This window comes from Staurois parvus, unplaced genomic scaffold (genome assembly GCF_062004578.1).
Source record: "Staurois parvus isolate SC_StPar_1 unplaced genomic scaffold, SC_StPar_1.0 ptg000191l, whole genome shotgun sequence".
NCBI lineage: Eukaryota > Metazoa > Chordata > Amphibia > Anura > Ranidae > Staurois > Staurois parvus.
The window spans coordinates 5,313,117-5,337,863 of record NW_028317987.1 but is presented as its reverse complement, the minus strand read 5'-3'; the positions used below and the strand labels follow the sequence as shown (position 1 = coordinate 5,337,863).

Here is a 24,747-nt window from a genome sequence, read left to right as displayed (position 1 = left end):
CGTGGAGGCAAAAGCGGCGTGACCTGTCCAAGTTGCTGGTGCGGCTGTGACGGCACCACGTTCACCCAGTGGGCCGTAAATGACATGTACTGTCCCTGACCATAGTTACAGCTCCACACGTCGGCGCTGCCGTGCACTTTGGCAGAGACCGACATGCTCAAAGACTGGCCCACCATGTCTTCTACATGTGAATGCAGGGCTGGCACTGCCTTTTTGGCGAAGAAATGACGGCTTGGCACTCTCCACCGCGGCGCGGCACAAGCCATCATTTCTCTGAAAGGTGCTGAGTCCACCACTTGGAAAGGGAGGGACTGCAGCACCAGCAACTTGGACAGGAGGACGTTCAGCTTTTGCACCGTCGGGTGCGTGCTCGCAAACTGTTGTCTCTTGGAAACGGATTCCAAGAAAGACTGCTGACGGAATCCGTGAAGAGGAGTAGCAGGAGAAGGAGCATCTGAACGAGCGGAAGATGCCAACGAGCGACAACTCCCCTCAGCAGAGGTGTTGGAGCCTTGACTGGCTGATGGAGGGCGATTGACGTCGGGTGACGGAGCAAGTAACGGAGCGGGTGATGGAGCGGGGGCTGGGGCGGGCAGAACCGCCGTATCTTTATCACGGTTTTCCCAGGCCACCAAATGGCGACGCTGCATATGCTGCCGCAACGCTGTAGTCCCAACATGGGCCCCCTGGCCACGCTTGACTTTCTGGCCACATAGTCGACATACGGCTACGTTTACTTCCTCGGGCGGCTTGACGAAAAATTGCCACACCGCCGAGTAGGAAACTTTGCCCCCGATACTCCTCACTGGCTGACTGCTGCTTCCTCCGTGCACACCGGCACCACTACTGGCCGTGGTGGTAGGCTGCAGTGGAGCTGGTGCTCTACTCCGTGGCCGTTTGGCTCCACTGACACTGCTGCGACCCTGCTGCTGTCTCCTGGGCAACCCACCGACTGTTTTGCTCGCTGCCAAGCTGCCACCCTCTTCTCCTGATGATGCGGAAGAAATTGCCTGATGACGACGAGGCTGCCAAGTGCGATCAACCTCCTCATCATCAAGTAGGGTCTCCGCCTCACTACTAGCCCCCTCGGCTGCGTCTGGGTCAGGAGACAGACCTGTCTCTAGACCGGCTACCGAGCCACTCTCCTCGCCACTACTTCTTCGCCTGGCTGCTGAAAAGGTGGATGTCTCCCCCCGTTCCTGACCGCCCTCTGTTAGCTCTTCCTCACTGTACAGTGGGGCTGAGCCCACAGCATGCGATACTTCGCTTGGTGAGGGAACACCAAAGGACAGGGGCAGGTAGAGGACACGTGATTTCAGTGGGCTTGGTCCCGGGCCATGCCAACTAACGGTTGTGTCTGACGTACCCACCGACCGTTGGCTGTAGGTGTCAGAGGTGACCTGGGAAGAGGAAGACGACCGAGCCAACCAATCGACGACGGCAGGGTTGTCGGTGGAGACACGACCGCTGGATGACACCGGGAGCACTGGCCTCTGGCTGCGAATAGTGCTGCCTCGACCCCTTCCTCTGCTGCCACGTCTGCTCGCTCCTAAAACATTGCCTCCTCTGCCACTCCTCTGCATGTTGTCTGACATACTCTTTAATTAAATGATTATGTGTCCCTGAGTAACAATTCTGTGTCCCTGAGTAACAATTCTGTGTCTGTGCGAGTAACAATTCTGTGGCCCTAAGTAACAGTTCTGTGGCCCTCAGTAACAATTCTGTGTCCCTGATTAACATTTCTGTGGCCCCAAGTAACAGTTCTGTGGCCCTCAGTAACAATTCTGTGTCTGTGCGAGTAACAATTCTGTGTCTGTGCGAGAAACAATTCTGTGGCCCTAAGTAAAGTGTCTGTCCCTGAGTAACAATTCTCTGGCACTCAGTAACAATTCTGTCTGTCCCTGAGTAAAAATTCTGTGGCCCTAATTAAAGTTTCTGTGGCCCTAAGTAACAATTCTCTGGCACTCAGTAACAATTCTGTCTGTCCCTGAGTAACAATTCTCTGGCACTCAGTAACAATTCTGTCTGTCCCTGAGTAAAAATTCTGTGGCCCTAAGTAAAGTTTCTGAGACCCTGAGTAACAATTATCTGGCACTCCGTAACAATTCTGTCTGTCCCTGAGTAACAATTCTCTGGCACTCAGTAACAATTCTGTCTGTCCCTGAGTAAAAATTCTCTGGCCCTAAGTAAAGTTTCTGTGGCCCTGAGTAACAATTCTCTGGCACTCCGTAACAATTCTGTCTGTCCCTGAGTAACAATTCTCTGGCACTCAGTAACAATTCTGTCTGTCCCTGAGTAAAAATTCTGTGGCCCTAATTAAAGGTTCTGTGGCCCTAAGTAACAATTCTCTGGCACTCAGTAACAATTCTGTCTGTCCCTGAGTAACAATTCTCTGGCACTCGGTAACAATTCTGTCTGTCCCTGAGTAACAATTCTCTGGCACTCAGTAACAATTCTGTCTGTCCCTGAGTAACAATTCTCTGGCACTCCGTAACAATTCTGTCTGTCCCTGAGTAACAATTCTCTGGCACTCCGTAACAATTCTGTCTGTCCCTGAGTAAAAATTCTGTGGCCCTAATTAAAGTTTCTGTGGCCCTAAGTAACAATTCTCTGGCACTCATTAACAATTCTGTCTGTCCCTGAGTAACAATTCTCTGGCACTCGGTAACAATTCTGTCTGTCCCTGAGTAACAATTCTCTGGCACTCAGTAACAATTCTGTCTGTCCCTGAGTAAAAATTCTGTGGCCCTAATTAAAGTTTCTGTGGCCCTAAGTAACAATTCTCTGGCACTCAGTAACAATTCTGTCTGTCCCTGAGTAACAATTCTCTGGCACTCAGTAACAATTCTGTCTGTCCCTGAGTAAAAATTCTGTGGCCCTAAGTAAAGTTTCTGGGGCCCTGAGTAACAATTATCTGGCACTCAGTAACAATTCTGTCTGTCCCTGAGTAACAATTCTCTGGCACTCAGTAACAATTCTGTCTGTCCCTGAGTAACAATTCTCTGGCACTCAGTAACAATTCTGTCTGTCCCTGAGTAAAAATTCTGTGGCCCTAAGTAAAGTTTCTGTGGCCCTGAGTAACAATTCTCTGGCACTCCGTAACAATTCTGTCTGTCCCTGAGTAACAATTCTCTGGCACTCAGTAACAATTCTGTCTGTCCCTGAGTAAAAATTCTGTGGCCCTAATTAAAGTTTCTGTGGCCCTAAGTAACAATTCTCTGGCACTCAGTAACAATTCTGTCTGTCCCTGAGTAACAATTCTCTGGCACTCAGTAACAATTCTGTCTGTCCCTGAGTAAAAATTCTGTGGCCCTAAGTAAAGTTTCTGGGGCCCTGAGTAACAATTATCTGGCACTCAGTAACAATTCTGTCTGTCCCTGAGTAACAATTCTCTGGCACTCAGTAACAATTCTGTCTGTCCCTGAGTAACAATTCTCTGGCACTCAGTAACAATTCTGTCTGTCCCTGAGTAAAAATTCTGTGGCCCTAAGTAAAGTTTCTGTGGCCCTGAGTAACAATTCTCTGGCACTCCGTAACAATTCTGTCTGTCCCTGAGTAACAATTCTCTGGCACTCAGTAACAATTCTGTCTGTCCCTGAGTAAAAATTCTGTGGCCCTAATTAAAGTTTCTGTGGCCCTAAGTAACAATTCTCTGGCACTCAGTAACAATTCTGTCTGTCCCTGAGTAACAATTCTCTGGCACTCGGTAACAATTCTGTCTGTCCCTGAGTAACAATTCTCTGGCACTCAGTAACAATTCTGTCTGTCCCTGAGTAAAAATTCTGTGGCCCTAATTAAAGTTTCTGTGGCCCTAAGTAACAATTCTCTGGCACTCAGTAACAATTCTCTCTGTCCCTGAGTAACAATTCTCTGGCACTCCGTAACAATTCTGTCTGTCCCTGAGTAAAAATTCTGTGGCCCTAATTAAAGTTTCTGTGGCCCTAAGTAACAATTCTCTGGCACTCAGTAACAATTCTGTCTGTCCCTGAGTAACAATTCTCTGGCACTCGGTAACAATTCTGTCTGTCCCTGAGTAACAATTCTCTGGCACTCAGTAACAATTCTGTCTGTCCCTGAGTAAAAATTCTGTGGCCCTAATTAAAGTTTCTGTGGCCCTAAGTAACAATTCTCTGGCACTCATTAACAATTCTGTCTGTCCCTGAGTAACAATTCTCTGGCACTCGGTAACAATTCTGTCTGTCCCTGAGTAACAATTCTCTGGCACTCAGTAACAATTCTGTCTGTCCCTGAGTAAAAATTCTGTGGCCCTAATTAAAGTTTCTGTGGCCCTAAGTAACAATTCTCTGGCACTCAGTAACAATTCTGTCTGTCCCTGAGTAACAATTCTCTGGCACTCCGTAACAATTCTGTCTGTCCCTGAGTAACAATTCTCTGGCACTCCGTAACAATTCTGTCTGTCCCTGAGTATGAATTCTGTGGCCCTAACTAGCGTTTCTTTGTCCCTAAGTAACAGTTCTGTGGCCCTCAGTAACAGTTCTGTGTCTGTGCGAGTAACAATTCTGTGTCTGTGCGAGTAACAATTCTGTGGCCCTAAGTAACAGTTCTGTGGCCTTCAGTAACAATTCTGTGTCTGTGCGAGTAACAATTCTGTGTCTGTGCGAGTAACAATTCTGTGGCCCTAAGTAAAGTTTCTGTGGCCCTAAGTAACAATTCTCTGGCACTCAGTAACAATTCTGTCTGTCCCTGAGTAACAATTCTCTGGCACTCAGTAACAATTCTGTCTGTCCCTGAGTAAAAATTCTGTGGCCCTAAGTAAAGTTTCTGTGGCCTTGAGTAACAATTCTCTGGCACTCAGTAACAATTCTGTCTGTCCCTGAGTAACAATTCTCTGGCACTGAGTAACAATTCTGTCTGTCCCTGAGTAAAAATTCTGTGGCCCTAATTAAAGTTTCTGTGGCCCTAAGTAACAATTCTCTGGCACTCAGTAACAATTCTGTCTGTCCCTGAGTAACAATTCTCTGGCACTCAGTAACAATTCTGTCTGTCCCTGAGTAACAATTCTGTGGCCCTAATAACGTTTCTGTGGCCCTAAGTAACAATTCTCTGGCACTGAGTAACAATTCTGTCTGTCCCTGATTATGAATTCTGTGGCCCTAACTAGCGTTTCTTTGTCCCTAAATAACGATTCTGTGGCCCTCATTAACAAGTCTGTGTCCCTGAGTAATGGTTCTCTGTCCCTAAGTAACTTTTCTCTGTCCCCAATTATCGTTTCTGTGGCCCTAACTCTGTCCCTGTCCCTAGTACAGAGCGGTCTGCCTCTGTTCAATAACTGCAGGCAAATGAAGAATTCCAAAATGGCCGCTATTTATAGCTCGACCATTACACAGTGCTGGCTGGCTGGCTGCTGATAGGCTGATGCGATCACATGTAGTTGAGGCATGCATTATGGGTCAGCGCGCCTTGTCTGCGCGCCTTCCCAGACATCCCCGCTCCGTCGCCGCACATGTCAGCCGCCATTTTCTGAAAAATTTTGATTCGCGCGTCCGAATTAGGCTATTTTTCGGATTCGGCACGAATCGAAATTTTTCAGATATTCGACTCGAATTCCACTTCGGATACTTCGATTCGCTCATCTCTAATTATATACATTCCATTATACATTGTATCATTATATACATCCTATTATACATTGTATCATTACATACATCCTATTATACATTATATCATTATATACATTCTATTACACATTGTCTCATTATATACATTATATTATACATTGTATCATTATATACATTCTATTATACATTGTATCATTATATACACCCTATTATACATTGTATTATTATATACATTCTATTATATATTTAATCATTATATACATTCCATTATACATTGTATCATTATATACATCCTATTATACATTGTATCATTACATACATCCTATTATACATTGTATTATTATATACATTCTATTATACATTGTGTTATTATATACATTCTATTATACATTGTAGCATTATATACATTGTATCATTATATACATCCTATTATACATTGTATCATTGTATACATTCCATTACACATTGTATCATTATATACATTCTATTATACATTGTATCATTATATACATCCTATTATACATTGTATCATTATATACATCCCATTATACATTGTATCATTATATACATTATACTACACATTGTATCATTATATACATCCAATTATACATTGTATCATTATATACATTCTATTATACATTGTATCATTACATACATCCTATTATACATTGTATCATTATGTACATTTTATTATACATTGTATCATTATATACATCCTATTATACATTGTATCATTATATACATCCTATTATACATTGTATCATTATATACATTCCATTATACATTGTGTCATTATATACATTTTATTATACATTGTATTATTATATACATTATATTATACATTATGTCATTATATACATTATATATATATATATATATATATATATATATATATATATATATATATTACACACCTGACTCCAAGCAGCAGATTCTACTTCTCCCGCAGCACTTTCCTATGGAGGCCTCCTCTGGACCCACTCACCCAGACCCAGTGGTCAGAAATGTGGTGGAGTTGGTTTGTTTCTATCATAACTGAGCACCTTTCAAGTCCCCCCTAACCCTCCCTCTCTATCCTTCTCTTCTTCCCAGACTCACTGGCCCTGATTCACTAAGATGTGAGTCTACTGGCAGAGACTGACCATTCAGGCAGACTCAGGTCAATCAATCAGTCGTCTGACCAGCGTCTAGCAAGCTCATTAACGAGCGTCTACTGACTACTTTGCTATTAGTAAATGTGGTATCCCGTCTGGCACATGTTTAGGTGCAATACCGGATATGTTCGCTAGATGGCGCACAAGCGCGGGCTTTATTAATATTGGCGTTTTTCTGATAGCAAAAGAGAATCCTTAGAATGTAATAAATAGTACACCTGTATTAGAATTTTCTATTTTTTTTTATTTCTTTTTTTGCTGTTTCTCCAAAATGATCAGGAAACGAATGCATTTACTAATGAATGTCATACATTCTGTATTCAAATGTTAAACATTTTCACACTTATATCTCAAATAATTTATATACTTCTAATTTCCCAATATAATGATATATCTTCATTCTCTGTAATCACGTAACTATTCTATGTTAAAGACAAGTGCAGCGCTATAAATGCATGTTATCAATAATGAACGCATGTAAAAACCAAAAAGTGCAAAGAATTGCAACAATGATGTAAAATTGTAAATGGTGCTAAAATAAGTTCATAGAATCATTCCTGAATAATGGAATGTCCTTCATGTGAGAGTACCAACTCAGAGAGTGCCTATGAATGGCACGTATGGTCTCTCCGTGACGGACAGTAGTGCATGAACTCGTGAAAGGTAAACCACCCTTGGGACTGGTCTACACTCACCAGAACAAAAGTATTAATGTGCATGGGTTATACACATCACACATCTGGGGGTGCAGCGGTATGCTGGCAGTTATGGGTTCGTCATCCAGCTCCATCCATCCATCCATCCATACATCCATCAGGGTGGGTGCCCAAATGGTCCTGGGGAGAAATTAGCTCAGCCACAGGAGCCAGAAAGGTGCTCAATAGTGTAGTACACTGTCACAGGGGTGGATGACCTTTCACGAGTTCATGCACTACTGTTCGTGGTTATATTTATCTTGTGTAATACCATTTTAGTAGTCTATATCATGTGACCAGCGCTCGCTTTATCATTTTCAAACAATGGAACTATTCTACATTATAGCTCAAACTGTGTCTCCCACAGTGGTTTAGTGGTTAGAGCTCAGAACTTACAGCACTTGGGTCATGGGTTCTAATCCCAGTCATGGCTACATCCTAAAAAATAGAGATGAATGTTACTTGCGTACTGTTCTTCTGCCAATTATGAAATGTGCAAGTTTCATGCCGTGTATATTTCATTGTAACTTTTTTCTCTTTTAAAACCATCTCCTTATACAACTTGACCCCCTCCCCCACCCCATCATCACCTGTCCCATATGCAAATCTATGGATCACCGCCCCACTCTTTAACTATCTATTTACTGTTCAAGTGAATGTGTATCATTTTCTATCAGCTACAGCTCAGATCTCACATTATTATACGATTCCTGATTGTATCTCACCACTAGTCTGATTGAATTCACAATTCCTGGTCAGTCCCGTTCCCTGACCTCTAATAAACTTTAGGGCCAGTTCACACTACATGTGTTTCAGTTGCTTTTTCGGCATCACAAACGCACAGAAAGAAGGTTATGTGGTTGTCAATGTCATAGTTCACATCAGCGCTTGCATTTTCAATGCATTGCAGGTGCTGTAAACAAAGTTGACCACGCTGCATTGTTTCTGCACAGAACTGTACTGGAACACATTGAAACGTCCTTGAATGTACTAAAGCGCACATGTCCCTAACTACATTGAATACAAAGAAAATAGAAAAAAATAAGTGGAAGAGATACAAAAATGCAATGTAAACATGTCCAAAATGCATCCAAAATGCACTGGAACACACTAAACATGCATGCCAAAAGGGCATGAAAAAAACCCATCAGGAACACATCTAGACTGTTTCTATAGTGTGAACTGGCCCTTAGGACTTGTTCACACCATTGGTGGTGCAGAAACGCATGCAAGAACACACATTTTCCAGCACAGCAAAGAAATGCAATGCCCTATGTAGATGTGCGCAGGTACCATGATGAAAACGTTGTTGCACCTACACACGTCTATTAAAAACAGCCCCATTCACAGCCACAAATACGCATGGCACCACACTACTGTGCGGCTAGGTGCGACACACTTGGAAAATAACATGCCTGCAGTATTTTGGTATGTTTCCACATGTTAAGCAGCCCATTAAATTCAATGGGCTGAGGGAAAAAAAGAAATATAACAAACACAAAATGCCACATTCACACAGGTCCTCTGTCCTGTACAGCATGAATGAGGGGGTTGTTTATGTGGCTAGAGCCACCTGTTACACTATGGGGACACAGCAGCTGTATGAACACAGGTTTTAATCTGACAGGTGTGAAGGCGTGGGGAAGTGGCCCTGAATGCTCACTGTGTGTTCAGGGCTGTACACCTGCAACCATATGCTTGTCAAATTAGGATCTGCAGCATTCACATAGTGTAACATAGGTTGCATGCTAATGGCGACAGCCACAAAAACCAAACACTGATTCACACTCTACAGGCCACAGCACCCATGTGAATGAGCCCTCAATTACACAACGTTTGATTTATTAACTCAGTACAGGTTTATCATTTGGATTGAACAGGAATTTGTTTGTGATTGTGTCCATGAATAAAATGTTGTGTATTTTTACCATATATATAATTTGGATATTTTCTCTGGTGGTGGGGGCCTGTCAGGTATGCTGTACGGGCCCCGTGATATCTAACAGTGGCCCTGGGTGTATGCTTGTGCCACCTGTATAGTTAGGAAGAACAATAAGTTCTTCTATGGAGTATCTTGAACCTCTGCTATGTACCTCAATGCATCTAGGGATCGGCCACGTTTTCCTATGAAAAATAACAAAATTGGTTGTAATGTTTCCCCTGAAGCAAGCGTGAACTGACCCCTTCATATTATAAAGCATCCGAATTGGCATTTTCCACAATTATGGATGGGCCAGATCTGTGTGCCCAGATAGGACCTCCCAGTGGCTATTCTATGGACAAGGTACACCTTCCTGTATGCCTGATCTTTATTGAGCTGCAATAGTCAATACGCTGCAATGGGCAGAAATATTTGGAAACAAACCACATGAGCTCAAGTATCCAAACGTGAATGTTCCTTCATAGCAAGCCTCCATGATGTACTGTATGGGCCTGGCCCACTCCAAATGAATGCATTGTTCTGGTAGGTCCTCCTATGACAGACTTTAGTTACTTGTGGAGGACATTGCACTGACTTTTCCTCAGATTGCATATTATCTGGCCATCTGAAGTCTCGGGAATACAATCAAGAGGATCTGACACTTTTTTAAGGTAACAAAAAATAGTCTTTAATTGACTCAACATAAAAATAAGCCAACATGGCTAAAACATATCTTGAAAATATGGGGACTCTGATATCCGGCGACAGTCCGTTCACCAACGAGAAGCAATTCTGCACCCCTAAAACCAACATAGAGGAAAGGGATGGTCAAATTGCTGTGCTGCTCCCAAACCACCTCTGGCATGCCAGGGTCTTTATGAAGGTCCTCGATGCCAATTCTTGCCTGGGGCCACAAAATATCCACTGGCCACAAGTGAAGGTGAGTGGAGGACGTGATGGTGGATTTCTACCAGCTTCAACCGCAAGCAGTACCACTCCTGAAAAATGAGAGCAAATTATCAAGCACCAGAGGGGTAACAAGCACACAGAGCCCCCCAGATCTCTCAGAGTTTGCACTCACAGGTCCAAGGACAGAATGGTTGCCTCCTTCCAATCTTCCAAGCCACTCTCTCCAGTGACACCAGACAGAGCTTTGGCAGACAGCTCCCCTCAGTCAGCTTACTGTAGAATCAGGGTCACTCTCTCTAACTTCAGGCCCTCAGGTCACCCACCCGGGGCCACATAACAGCAAGTGCCAGGCGAGGCAGCCTGCCTCCAGCCTGTCTGGTGCAATCCTCTCCGAGGAAAGACACTGAACCTATGTGCTCTCAGAGTATAAATACCACTCCCAGCATGCAATGGGGCCACCCTCCCCTGCAATTGGCCAGGACTGTATCCATATTCATGCTGGTCATTTGTCTAGCCAATTCCCATGTTCTGGAAGACTCTCATAGCTTCCTGAAGGCAGGAAGAACTCAGACAAACTCCAACAGAACCAGAGCAGCATGAGCAGACCTGACTAATCAATCCCAGCTCTCTGTAAATCAGAATACCGACTGAATTTACCTGACAGCCTCGCTGGTGAGCAGAGAAACACAGCTATGCTTTACCTGACTCTACACATCCTAGACCTGACCAGGAGGGGGCGCTACATTCATTCATCTCATCAGATTTGCTGCTATAGGAAATCATCTCAAATCCTGTGCAAATCCATGGAGACAGACAATATTGTGTGCTCAGTATAGTGTTCTCTGCAAGTCCACCGCTTCCACTTTGCATCTACTTCAATCAACTTATTTTACTCCAAAAATCCACCAATCAGTGAAAAGTTGATAAGGTGTGAAAGTGCTCCGCCCTCCAAACTGTGTCAGCTGTAGTGTAGCCCCGCCTTCTTCCACCTCTTGTACACGGGATGGTGAGGGCGCCCCCTAGTAGTGCTTCCCCCTCACCACACCAATAGGACTCCCAGCTTTTCAGCTCCCAGAGTCAGAAACATCCTTCACACTCTCCTCATCTCCGATGGTAAAGGAACCGGATCCTCCTCGCTCACTCCTGCAAGTCTGCTGCGGGTTCTGTCAGTCTCCCTCCTAGACTCCGCCTCTAACCGCCATTCCAGCAGGAGCTCCGCCTCTAAATACACACTCAGGGAGGAGAGAAAGGGGAACCCGACATCATGTGACACCTTTTCTTACATGGAAATACGAAAATCAACGGGACTAATGCAATCACATTTACTGCAAAATCAAAGGAGCCAAAATCCCTCCCCCGAGCAGTCATATATTTCTGTCCCCCTTGGTGGGAGTGGAGGTGACCCCTCTATAAGGATCTACAGTCCATACACACCCAGCACAAGGCCGGGGTCACACTACCAGACGCTTCTCGGGGCTGCAGTTCCTCTGAGCTCCACAAGGTGGGGATCTCACTTCTACCCACACAGGAAGTCTCTATGGAAGACAGACAGGAAGTGATGTCAGGTACAGACAGGAAGTGATGTCAGGTAAAGACAGGAAGTGATGTCAGCTACAGACAGGAAGATCCATGAATGAGGAAGTAGAGGAGACATTCCTGGATCTGGCGGCAGAGGAGGTAATATGTAGATGAACCCCTTCAGGGGGAGGAGTTGATGATAATATATTTGCTCCCAAAGCTGGCCTACATGGTTCAGTTTTATCGTTCAGCCAGCGGGATGACCATAAAAACTGAAGTGATTCCCCCATCCACACATTGGAGGTGGATGGGGGAATCCTCCCCACTGCACTCTTGTATTCTGACAATGGGGGGATTCTTCCACTCTCAGAATACACAGATCAGCACTGAAGCTATTGGCTGCAGCCGCTGGGGGAGTGGCTTTTATCCGGCAGTGGCCACACATGGATGGAAATGTGAGCGATCCCTGCTGAACCAGCTGAATTTCCATGGATCTATGGTCACCTTCAGTGACTTCCTCCCCTCCCCCTCATCTCCTTCATGATGGAAGTCATGCTGAGATCATCTCCCATTGGCTGAGCAATATTCTCATTTGTCTCTCAGCTCCTTCTTGCTATTCCTCGTCCTGCCTGTTGTTTCCTTGGATTGATTTTCTGTGTAGTGACCCCGGCTTGGTCTCTTGGATGCGCTCGTCTGTTGCTTGCCCTGACCTTTCTCCTGATTCCTGGATCTCCTCCTCATTTCTCCTCCATATCCTCTTACACAGCTTTTCTCCACACCTGCAGTGACCCTGGGGGGAGGAAACTTGGCACCAGCACGCCGCCAAATCCATCCCCACCATTAGGGGCTCTGGAGACAATTGTCTGCTATTTACACTCCGTTCCTCCGCACGTCACCTGATCACATGACAGCTTACTTCCACAGATTCCCGACAGATTTCTGGATGGTAAAGGTCAAAGGTCACTCTTCAGTTTAGGAGAGGTAGGACGCACCCAGGAACAAGGATTTGGTTTATAGGGGAGCCTCATCTAGAGGACCCCTCAAATCTCCTCATCCAAATGTCCCTCCATCCAGAGTCTATATGTCCTATGACATCACACCTCACAGCTCCTCCCCCCATTGTCCCTCCATCCAGAGTCAGAGAATCCTATGACATCACACTGACCTCACAGCTCCTCCCCCCAATGTCCCTCCATCCAGAGTCAGAGAATCCTATGACATCACACTGACCTCACAGCTCCTCCTCCCAATGTCCCTCCATCCAGAGTCAGAGAATCCTATGACATCAAACTGACCTCACAGCTCCTCCTCCCAATGTCCCTCCATCCAGAGTCAGAGAATCCTATGACATCACACTGACCTCACAGCTCCTCCTCCCAATGTCTGTCAGGGATCGCGGTGGCACACGGGTCTGTGCATGCACAGAACGCCGATGCGCATTAGCCGGCGGGCACTAGGGCATAGGCAACAGCGGCAGCTGCGCATGCGCACTCGCAATCGCGGACGCGTGCCTGGCACCAATGATAGCACAGGGCACACTATTTAAACCAGCCCTGTGCATTACCAAATTGCTGTATGGTCTTGTTCCTGTGTTCCTGCTCGTTTCTGTCCTGTGATTGCCTTGTTGCCGACCCAGCCTGTCCCTGATCCTGTTGACCATCTCCTGCTCTGACCTTTGGCTCGTTCTGACGATTCTCTGCCTGATCCTGATTGTCTGACCTCCTGTTGCTGAACTTGTCCTGTGACCCGTTTATCCTTTTGCCTGCCGCTCTGTAGTGTGTAGAGTGCAGTGGTCAGAAACATGTCATATACAGCCCTGTGTATAGAGTGCAGTGGTCAGGAGTATGTCCGATACAGCCCTGTGTATAGAGTGCAGTGGTCAGGAGTATGTCATATGCAGCCCTGTGTATAGAGTGCAGTGGTCAGGAGTATATTATATACAGCCCTGTGTATAGAGTGCAGTGGTCAGGAGTATATCATATACAGCCCTGTGTATAGAGTGCAGTGGTCAGGAGTATGTCCGATACAGCCCTGTGTACAGAGTGCAGTGGTCAGGAGTATGTCATATACAGCCCTGTGTATAGAGTGCAGTGGTCAGGAGTATGTCATATGCAGCCCTGTGTATAGAGTGCAGTGGTCAGGAGTATGTCCTATACAGCCCTGTGTATAGAGTGCAGTGGTCAGGAACATGTCATATACAGCCCTGTGTATAGAGTGCAGTGGTCAGGAGTGTGTCCTATACAGTCCTGTGTACAGAGTGCAGTGGTCAGGAGTGTGTCAGATACAGCCCTGTGTATAGAGTGCAGTGGTCACGAGTATGTCATATACAGCCCTGTGTATAGAGTGCAGTGGTCAGGAATATGTCAGATACAGCCCTGTGTATAGAGTGCAGTGTGTCAGGAATATGTCAGATACAGCCCTGTGTATAGAGTGCAGTGTGCCAGGAATATGTCATATACAGCCCTGTGTATAGAGTGCACTGGTCAGGAGTATGTCATATACAGCCCTGTGTATAGAGTGCACTGGTCAGGAATATGTCATATACAGCCCTGTGTATAGAGTGCACTGGTCAGGAATATGTCTTATACAGCCCTGTGTACAGAGTGCAGTGGTCAGGAGTATTTCCTATACAGCCCTGTGTATAGAGTGCACTGGTCAGGAATATGTCCTATACAGCCCTGTGTACAGAGTGCAGTGGTCAGGAGCATGTCATATACAGCCCTGTGTACAGAGTGCAGTGGTCAGGAGTATGTCCTATACAGCCCTGTGTATAAAGTGCAGTGGTCAGGAGTATGTCATATACAGCCCTGTGTATAGAGTGCAGTGGTCAGGAACATGTCATATACAGCCCTGTGTATAGAGTGCAGTGGTCAGGAGTATGTCATATACAGCCCTGTGTATAGAGTGCAGTGGTCAGGAGTATGTCATATACAGCCCTGTGTATAGAGTGCACTGGTCAGGAGTATGTCATATACAGCCCTGTGTATAGAGTGCAGTGGTCAGGAGTATATCATATACAGATTTGTGTACAGAGTGAAGTGGTCAGGAATATGTCATACAGCTCTGAGTATAGAGTGCAGTGGTCAAGAACATGTCATATACAGCCCTGTTTAGAGTGTGCAGTGATCAGGAGTATATCATATACAGCTCTGTGTACAGATTGCAGTGGTCAGGGTTATATCTTAGGCCTGATTACAGAGTGCAGTGGTCAGGAGCATGTCCTATACATGCCCTGTGTATAGAGTGCAGTGTTCAGAAGTATATCATAAGCAGCTCTGTGTACAGAGTGCAGTGGTCAGGAACATGTCATATACTTATATCTTAGGTCCATATACAGAGTGCAGTGGTCAGGAGTATATCTTAGGCCTCTGTGTCGTGTGCAATGGTCAGGAGTATGTCATATACTGCCCTGTGTACAGAGTGCAGTGGTCAGGAGTATATCATATACAGCCCTGTGTACAGAGTGCAGTGGTCAGGAGTATATCTTAGGCCTGTGTACAGAGCGCAGTGGTCAGGAGTATGTCATATACAGCCCAGCATGCATAGTACAATGGTCAGGATGTTGTGGTATACAGCCCGGTATACAGAGTACACTGGTGAGGAATATAAACCCTTGTAAGGAATGCAGGGATCCAGTGACAGCAGGGATGACCAGATCGGTGGGCTATGCCTAAGAAATGTGGAATAAGACGGAGTAGGAGGAGTGTGATTACAGGGGGTGTAAAGTCAGGAGGTTTGTTACCTCCATGCATTCTATATATGAAGGTAAATACCCTTCTGTGTACAGCAGCTCCCCAATACTCACCTGAGCCCCATCCTGATCCAGCAATGTGCACAAGATCCTTGGCAGTCTGGGGACTCTCCCTCCTCTTTGGCTGAGACAAGAGCAGGGGCCATTGGCTCCTGCTGCTGTCAATCACAGCCAATGAGGAGGGAGAGGGGACTCTGTGGAGACACAGAGCAGCGACTCGCTCCCGAGCCTGCTTGGATGCCCCCATAACAAGCTGCTTGTTGTGGGGGCACTCAGCAGGAGGGAGGGGCCAGGAGCACCTGTGGGGGACCCGAGGAGAGGAGGATCCAGGCTGCTCTGTGCAAACCATCACACACAGCAGTAAGTATGACATGTCTGTTTTAAAAGAAAAAAAAAATTTTGCCTTTACAATCGCTTTAAGTCTCGTTTACTAATGGACACGACACCCTCCGACACCCACAGACCATAAACAAAGCAAAAGTGACAAATAAATGTGACAGCAAATAACCGACCCAACAACCTGACTATAATACACTGTGTACAATGGAGGGAAGCTGACATACACCGGGCAGGACTGGGACTGAGAATCAGGGGAGCAGAGATGGGGAACAGGATGCAGGAAACCAGAATCAGGGGAAAGTATACAAGATACAGGATGCAGGATCCAGCAGGGAAGCGGCTCACAGGAAGAACACTGAGGGACTGATGAAAACTACGGGGGGATTATATACCTTCCCAGCAGCCAGCATCAGGTGGAGCCTCATTACTGACACCCTCTGTCTGCTGGGAGACACAGCAATGTCTCCTCTCTACTTCCTTCCAACTCACCTCAGCCAGAGCTTCCTGTCTGTACCTGACATAACTTCCTATCTATAACTGACATAACATCCCGTCTGTACCTGACATCACTTCCTGTCCGTACCTGACATCACTTCCTGTGTGTACCTGACATTGTACCTGACATCACTTCCTGTGTGTACCTGACACAATTTCCATTCTGTACCTGACATCACTTCCCATCTGTACCTGACATCACTTCCTGTCTGTATCTGACATCACTTCCCATCTGTACCTGACATCACTTCCTGTTTGGGTAAAAGGGTGCTCACCACCTGGTGGAGCTCAGAGGAACTGCAGCTCCAAGAAATTCTCATAGTTTGAACCTTCTTGTTGTTTCCAAGTGTTCTCAAATGATCATCTCCATGTCTGGCAGGTTCCAGGACACATCAGAGTGGCAGTGAGGTGATGACTCCGGAACACTCTCTGGGTTCCATCACCAGGCACTGCAATTATACCTGACTGCTGGGAGCCGCCATCTCCTTTCCTACAGTGAAAGTATAATTGTGACATCAGCAGAGAGGTAGTGGGAGGGTGGGATCAGGTAAGTACCACCACTGACCACCAATGCTGGGCTGGGGGTACACTTTATTCTCACTGACACCAACAATGGGGCTTATTTTATCTCACTGACACCAACAATGGGGCTTATTTTATCTCACTGACACCAACAATGGGGCTTATTTTATCTCACTGACACCAGGGATGGGGCTTATTTTATCTCACTGACACCAACAATGGGGATTATTTTATCTCACTGACACCAGCAATGAAGCTTATTTTATCTCACTGACACCAACAATGGAGCTTATTTTATCTCACTGACACAAACAATGGAGTTTATTTTATCTCACTGACACCAACAATGGGGCTTATTTTATCTCACTGACACCAACAATGGGGCTTATTTTATCTCACTGACACCAGGGATGGGGCTTATTTTATCTCACTGACACCAACAATGGGGCTTATTTTATCTCACTGACACCAGGGATGGGGCTTATTTTATCTCACTGACACCAGGGATGGGGCTTATTTTATCTCACTGACACCAACAATGGAGCTTATTTTATCTCACTGACACCAATGATGGATGTCAAGGAAATCATGCCCACGGTGACTGGCTAACTGGAGTGAGATCCTTGATTGGTGGAGAAGGAATGAGGGTGGAGCTTTCTCTGGAATTCTCATCTGCTGACAATTGATGGACTGATCTGAATTCTGTGTGAAATATATCTGGTTGTTAATGATTGGCTGGAAATCAGGCGGTCACACCCCTAACCGATGACTCCTCATCTGTCGGCAGGTTTCCCCACTGACAGCTGAATGTCCACAAAAGAATTGTCAGCAATTACAAATTGTGGAAACCCCTCAGAATGTCTCTGAGAAGAAATGATATTTTATCTTCTCTCCAACTCAGACTATATTTGTCTTAGACGTAAGAGGCCCAAAATCCCGAGTCCCTGTCAGGTCTGAGCTCCAGCCGGATACAATCACCTTCTCCACTCACATAGTTTGCTTTTGTAAATGAAGTGAGTACAGAATTGAGGAAAGCGAGGACACCCGGCAACAATGGGATTCTGTCCTATCTCCTGCACCCGGAGCAAATGAACAACATGTACCAGCCTTCCCAGCCCCATCAATGTACACTGTGGAGGCATCTTGTATGTAGACTCTGGATTCAACAAACCAGCAGCCTGGCCATTCAGGAACGTACCATTGTTCAGTTCTGGGGGGGAAACAAACATCTCTCATGGAAAGGAGCTCTGGGGAGTCAACAGACCAATCTTTCATCTATACATATGTTTCCATCTCTCCACATCACTCCATTCTTTTTCTGGACAAAACCATTATAAATATCAGCGACAGATTTACAAATCTAGGATTTTACAATGAGAACACAATGTCACAAGGGATCTATAAAAGATTTTATCCGGACACAAGATCCCATTGTAAGAAAGGAATTCTGAATATGAACAGCGACTGTTATGTGGGATCCCATTATATTCAGTGCGGGGAAATGTATCTTTTATATTTTACTGAAACCTTAGATAATAAATGACATTTATGTCCCAGAAATTAACTTTACTGTATTTTTAACTGAAATTGTACCTTTCATAAATCATTGCACTAATATTGTGTAAAATAATAAATCATAAAACATCAGAACTACTAACAATTTATCCTCTAGTGTGTCTGCTGTTGTGAAGAAATATATATAATATTTGGGGGATTTAAGTAATTTTAAGGTAGAAATGGTTTCTAATACATGTAAAAAAAAATTAAAAATGTCTCCAGGTCTCCATGGACCCCTTCATTCCACACAGTCTCCAGGAACCGGGAAACCACCGAGAAACCAAGTGTCCCCCGACTTCCTCTCCAGGCTGGGATGTCCCCCTGGTTGGGTGCCCCCTACAGTAGAAGAAGCAGACTGCACCTGCCTACATCTTCTTTATGCTTTGTCTGATCAGGATGGCGGCCATTTCTCCCTGAACACGGAGCGCCCTAAACACGAGGTAAACGTAGTGCAGCATTGAGCCCCGTCCAGCTGTAGTGTAGACTTTGACAGGCTGCAGGCAGTGGGGCTGGATGCTGTACCTGTGCCTACCAGGTGTATTATAATGCCAGCATTGCACCCACAGGGGCTGGACCCCCCATGTACAAGGGGCCTAAGAGATACCATCAGCTGGTGTCCCATTCCACCAGACCCCTATAACTGGAAGAGGACATGTTTGGGTGGATGTGTTGTAGAAGAACCCAGACCACGGTATTGTGTGATGAAATTATAATTCAACTTTATTAATCATATATATGTGACACTTTAACAACAGAAGAAAAGAGATAAATTGTTTACATTTCAAGGATCTATTTATATTATTTATATCATCTATGCTAAGAAACTGATTAACATATGACACACCCCTCATTAATATCAGCCCCGCCCACTTATGTAACCCTCTAAACATTCAAATCCCTGTAAATTCCCAGAAGACACTTTCATCTTTTATCCATAACAAGCTGATTGGGTACAAGAGAACCCCGAGCCCCTCCTACTCATTCCCACACAAGTCCATATCACCATCTACAAGGTGAGAGGACCTGATGGAGAACAAGACCATGACCACCAGGACCATCGCCTGACTGAATCCATGCTCACATTTCTTTCTAATGCTGCTTCTATGGTCTCCTCAGATACAGATTTGGCAGATGGACATTAGTGGAACCCTTTCACTCCGGCCAATGTAAGGTTTCCATCAGCAGCAGCACGGCCTTATAGCTACAGCACCCCGAGGGTTGTCTACATTTGTTAGGCCAACTGTCAGCTTTCTGGTGGAAGTGATTCAGCCGCACTGAAGGTCCTCCCCCCACCATGTATACCGGGCTCAGCTGTCCCTCCTGCAAGCCCAAGACAGACAAGGTGGGTGTTAATGGTGACGCAGGAGGAGATCATCAAACATCTGATCTCTGATCTCCCCTTCAGTGAATGAATGTGGGAGGTGGGAGATTATGTCATTTCTAGGTTCATCGCTGTCATTCTCCAGTCAGTATAGTTTGGGAAGGAGCTGATTAGGCATGATCTGTGCTTGACCATCTTTCTTGGGGTACAGAGGTGACATTGGGGGTCTAATAATGTTCTGATGTCTCTTTAAAAAGGACCTGTGACCAGAAATATGTATCACGGGGAGCTATCAACCCCCTATATGACAGAAGCCATGTTAGGTGAAAAAGAGTTGAAAAAAAATTAAAACCCTATAAAAATTGAAAAAAACACAAAACAAATCACACGACACATTTTACATATCATTGCACAAGTGAGAGTGAGAACAATCATTCTGAGGCCATCGTTCACGGATAACTATCTGAACTGATAACCTATAAAGGCTCTTAAAGCGTCACCTTTATACAATTTTTGGTACTGAAGTTTGTCACCATTTCACAAGTACGCACAATTTGTAAAGTTTGACATGTTTGGTATCTATATACTTGATGCCAGCCCCAAATTTTATATTTCACCAAACAAATTGGGTCATATATTGTGTTCTTTGTGCACTAACATTATCTTTAGTGTTTTTTACAGAAAATATGCATTTGATAAACAGCTGTGCTAATATTCTGTGACATGAAAAATGGCAACTACCACCATTATATTCTCCAGAGTCTCTGCTTTTAGAAAGTAAAAGAAATGTTTGGGGTTTTAACTAATCAAATGGCCTAAAATGTGAATTTAACTTTAAAAAAAGCAAAATAATCTGTCAGTGAAAGAAAATACAGCAATATATACCAGTCAAAACCAAAACTATGGTAGCAACTAATGGCTTAAGAAGCAAACCCACCATATTACTCATTCAAATTCCAACTAAACCCACCCAAAACGTTGGATCCCGCCTCCTCCCACCCAGGTTCCTGTTGGAACTCCTTTACCTTGTGTAGATATCCCCTTCTGAGATCCTCATGATCTAATATAAATGTACAACACTCTCCATCTGACACCATTTGTAGACTCCACCTTGGTCTGCCAAGAGATAGTCAGCTGCCAAGCAGTTCTGTGACACCACCTTAGGTGGTGGAGCCATTTCTGTGTGTCAGATCTGATATAACATCAATGGTGTCATTGGTTATCTGATCCATGACTCCAGTACACCATTTCAACTTACTTATCTTAGATTCCCCGTCTATGAAGGGGTCACTGTATAAAGCATCTCCAATCCAGAGAAAATGTTTCTTCTCACTGAAGGGCCAGGGGAGTATTGGGAGAAATTGAGGCTTTCCCTTGCAGATATGAAGGGGGAGGGGCAACATAACCTAAAGCCATTGGACCCCATCCTAGACTCTGGTACTGAGGCATTGTTGGTCATGTATTGGTTGGTCAGATTCTGGCAATGAAGAAAACACATGGGAACATAGCTCAGTTAGTGAATGATGAAAATGCATTACATGTTCAGTCAATGCTCCATAAAAAGGATAAAGATGAGAATGATGAGGAATACAGTTCAGTCATTGCTGCTTATCTTTAAAAATGTCCAAAGGTAAAATATTCACAGGCCTTCTAGATGTGTTTCTGATGGACATAAGCACTAAACCCAATGCATCCGATCAATAGAGTCCTGTTTGTTCAAAGTTTTTTTTTGTTTTAAAGTAGCATCATGTCTTCCCTAGTTTGTGGAAAGACATTGGGACTGTGAACCTAATGGGACAGCTGCAACTTCTTTAATATTGCCCCTTCTTCTGGAGTTTCCTCTATGCAGCTCAAGCTTGTGAATCCTCTGGTGATAGATTAGCCCGGAATTACCTGTAAAAGCTTTGTCACATTCAGAACATTGATATGGCTTCTCTCCAGTGTGGATCCTCTGGTGTGTGATAAGATGTGACTTATGTGTAAAAGCTTTGCCACATTCAGAACATTGATATGGCTTCTCTCCAGTGTGGATCATCTGGTGTGCTATAAGAACTGACTTCTGTGTAAAAGCTTTGCCACATTCACAACACTGATGTGGTTTCTCTCCAGTGTGGATCCTCTGGTGTATGATAAGATCTGACTTATGTGTAAAAGCTTTGCCACATTCTGAACACTGATGTGGTTTCTCTCCAGTGTGAATCCTCTGGTGTATGATAAGGGTTGACTTCTGTGTAAAAGCTTTGTCACATTCAGAACATTGATATGACTTCTCTCCAGTGTGAACCTTCTGGTGTATGATAAGGTCTTTCTTGGTTAAAAAAGCTTTGTCACATTCAGAACACTGATGTGGTTTCTCTCCAGTGTGAATCCTCTGGTGTATGATAAGATTTGACTTCCATGTAAACACTTTGTCACATTCAGAACATTGATATGACTTCTCTCCAGTGTGAATCCTCTGGTGTATGATAAGATTTGACTTCTGTATAAAAGCTTTGCCACATTCAGAACACAGATATGACTTCTCTCCGGTGTGAATCCTCTTGTGTCTGATAAGATGTGACTTACTTGTAAAAGCTTTGTCACATTCAGAACACTGATATGGTTTCTCTCCAGTGTGAATCCTCTGGTGTGTGATAAGATGTGACCTCTTTGTAAAAGCTTTGTCACATTCAGAACACTGATATGGCTTCTCTCCAGTGTGAATCCTCTTGTGTATGATAAGATGTGACTTCCATGTAAAAGCTTTGTCACATTCAGAACACTGATATGACTTCTCTCCAGTGTGAACCTTCTGGTGTGTGATATGTTTTTCTTCCATTGTAAAATCTTTGTCACGTTCCAAACAAGAAATCACTTGAAATGACTCCTCTTATGTATATATGGGTTGGACTTTACTGTAAAGCAATTGTCACTTCCAGAACACTGAAATGACTTTTCTCTTGTTGTCCTCTGAGGTTGGATTAGTGTTGAAGAGGACCCAAAGCACTTATGACATTTAGAACACGGATATGACTTGTGTCCTGTGTGACTCCTCCAGTGAACTGCAATAAAAACTTTCCATCAATTAAGACACCCAGATGTTTGGTTTCCCATGTGACTGAGTTGTATTCACGAAGACCAGCATGACCGAAAACGTGATTCGTCAATCCACCTGCACAAAAAAAAAAAAAAAAAAATCAGAATTCTATATAAAGGGCTAAAGTTGGTTTTTATTTTTAATGATCATTAATTAATAAATATATCTTATATATCATCGCAGGCTGTGTCAGCATTATGGTTGTCCTCAAAGGGTCAGTTGTAACTGTAAGACTAGATGTCCAGAGCACCTCACCCCCCTATTACATCAGATGTCAAGAACCCCACATCCTCCCCAACATCACCATGCACCTCCTTTGGAGGAAGAGCTGGAAAGCAGAAAGTGCAGGGTCTGGAGGAGGACCAGAGGAGGAGTGGAGTCAATTACTGGAGTCTGCTGAATGCTGAGACCAAGGGAGGTGGAGATGAGGGGATGATTCAGCTTCACTGAGAAGTGCAGGATTTGGCAGAGGAGTTCTAGTCTCTTCACTGCTGCCAACTGCTGAGACAAGATGGGGGAGGAGACAAGGGGGTACCTGCAGGAGAGGTACAAGGGCCACATGAAATAACCTAGAGAGCCAGATCCAGATATAGGTGTTTGACACCTATATTATATATAGAAAGCATATGTACATCATTGTGTGTATATATATATACAGTATATATATGTATTATATATTTTTTTATTAAATTAAATAGTATTTAAGACATTTTTTAATGCACACAGTATATCCAACATTCAGCCCAGACAATCGAGTCATACATTCTCATGTATAAGCAGTTGTGGCAATGTTACAGATCATACAGAACAATAACTTGCTTTGTCTCTGGTGTCACTTTTACCTTCTATAAAGAGAAATGAAAAGAGAAAAAAGAAGCAACGTAGAACAATTCACCTGTACATGGCAAGTAACTCTCCCCAGTACATACATAGATAGCTGACTCCGTTCAAGTAGGCCTGTGTCTACAGGATCATACACCAAGTATCGGCCTCCAATGTAGTTACCATTTAGTAGGGTACAGTTGGCCGGGTCCATTTTTAGGGGCCTAAAAAAGTTAACAATGAAAACCAGCGCAAACCCACATGATCAATTACATTACTCAGTTTAAAAAAACATTAATGTGCTAATAAAGGTATATATAATAAATTATATATAAAATATATTGATATAAAAACATATATAAAAATTTAAAATTATAAGTCCAGTGACAAAAAAGCAAAGTGACAAAAAATCAAAAAAAAAACCCAGAAAATATATATATAAATATAATTACAGTCCCGTGACAAAATTAAATCAAATTAAATTGTAATATATTTTCCATTTGATTCTTCCGTGTTACTGATCCCTTCACCATCCACCAGTGCAGAAATCAACATTAACCGCACTCACCAGATAATGGTGAGTCACACGCCTTTCAGGATTGTTAAGGGCTCCTGGACCCCCTTTAGGGACAGAATGGGACACCAAAATATAATGTGCCAGTATATAATAGGTTTGAGCCATTTAACAATTGGGGCAACCTAGCACCTCAGGAATATGGTTACCCTCCAATGAGGGAGGATTTTCAGAGGGGGGGGTATGGGGGACCCCCATGGAGAGGGGGAGGAGGAAGAGGGTCTTTTCAGATGAGGGGAAGAGGTGGACCTTTTTATCCACCGAGGAGGGGAGGAGGAGGGTGGAGACCTCCTATGAACCAACAAGAACCCTACTGGCCAAAAGGAGGGGATGCAGAGGGGGGACAAGGAAAAAGAAAGAGGTCAACTTAAATCAAGGGATCTTCAATTTGAGTGATTCTGTTTTAAATGAAGAAGAGTTAAAAGTTTTAGCATTAGGATTGAAATACGCACCGGACAAAAAACTGAATAAACTGGAAACTTATATTGATATACATAAGTTTGTAAGGAAAATA

General features: G+C 44.2%; 1 protein-coding gene and 1 long non-coding RNA gene across 2 annotated transcripts in view; one reads left to right on the top strand and one right to left on the bottom strand.

Annotated features, from left to right (window-relative positions):
* Positions 1–24,747, bottom strand: part of LOC149461911 (uncharacterized) — a 122,988-nt gene that overhangs the window by 63,255 nt on the left and 34,986 nt on the right. The window contains exon 2 of the mRNA XM_089677656.1: positions 21,641–22,557. Coding sequence (XP_089533782.1) covers positions 21,641–22,557 — 917 coding nt within the window. The remainder of the gene's footprint in view (positions 1–21,640; positions 22,558–24,747) is intronic.
* On the top strand, positions 11,866–23,014 carry LOC149461912 (uncharacterized). The gene is made up of 3 exons (XR_016312754.1): positions 11,866–11,935; positions 18,663–18,880; positions 22,716–23,014. It is a non-coding gene; the product is annotated as an uncharacterized LOC149461912 (long non-coding RNA).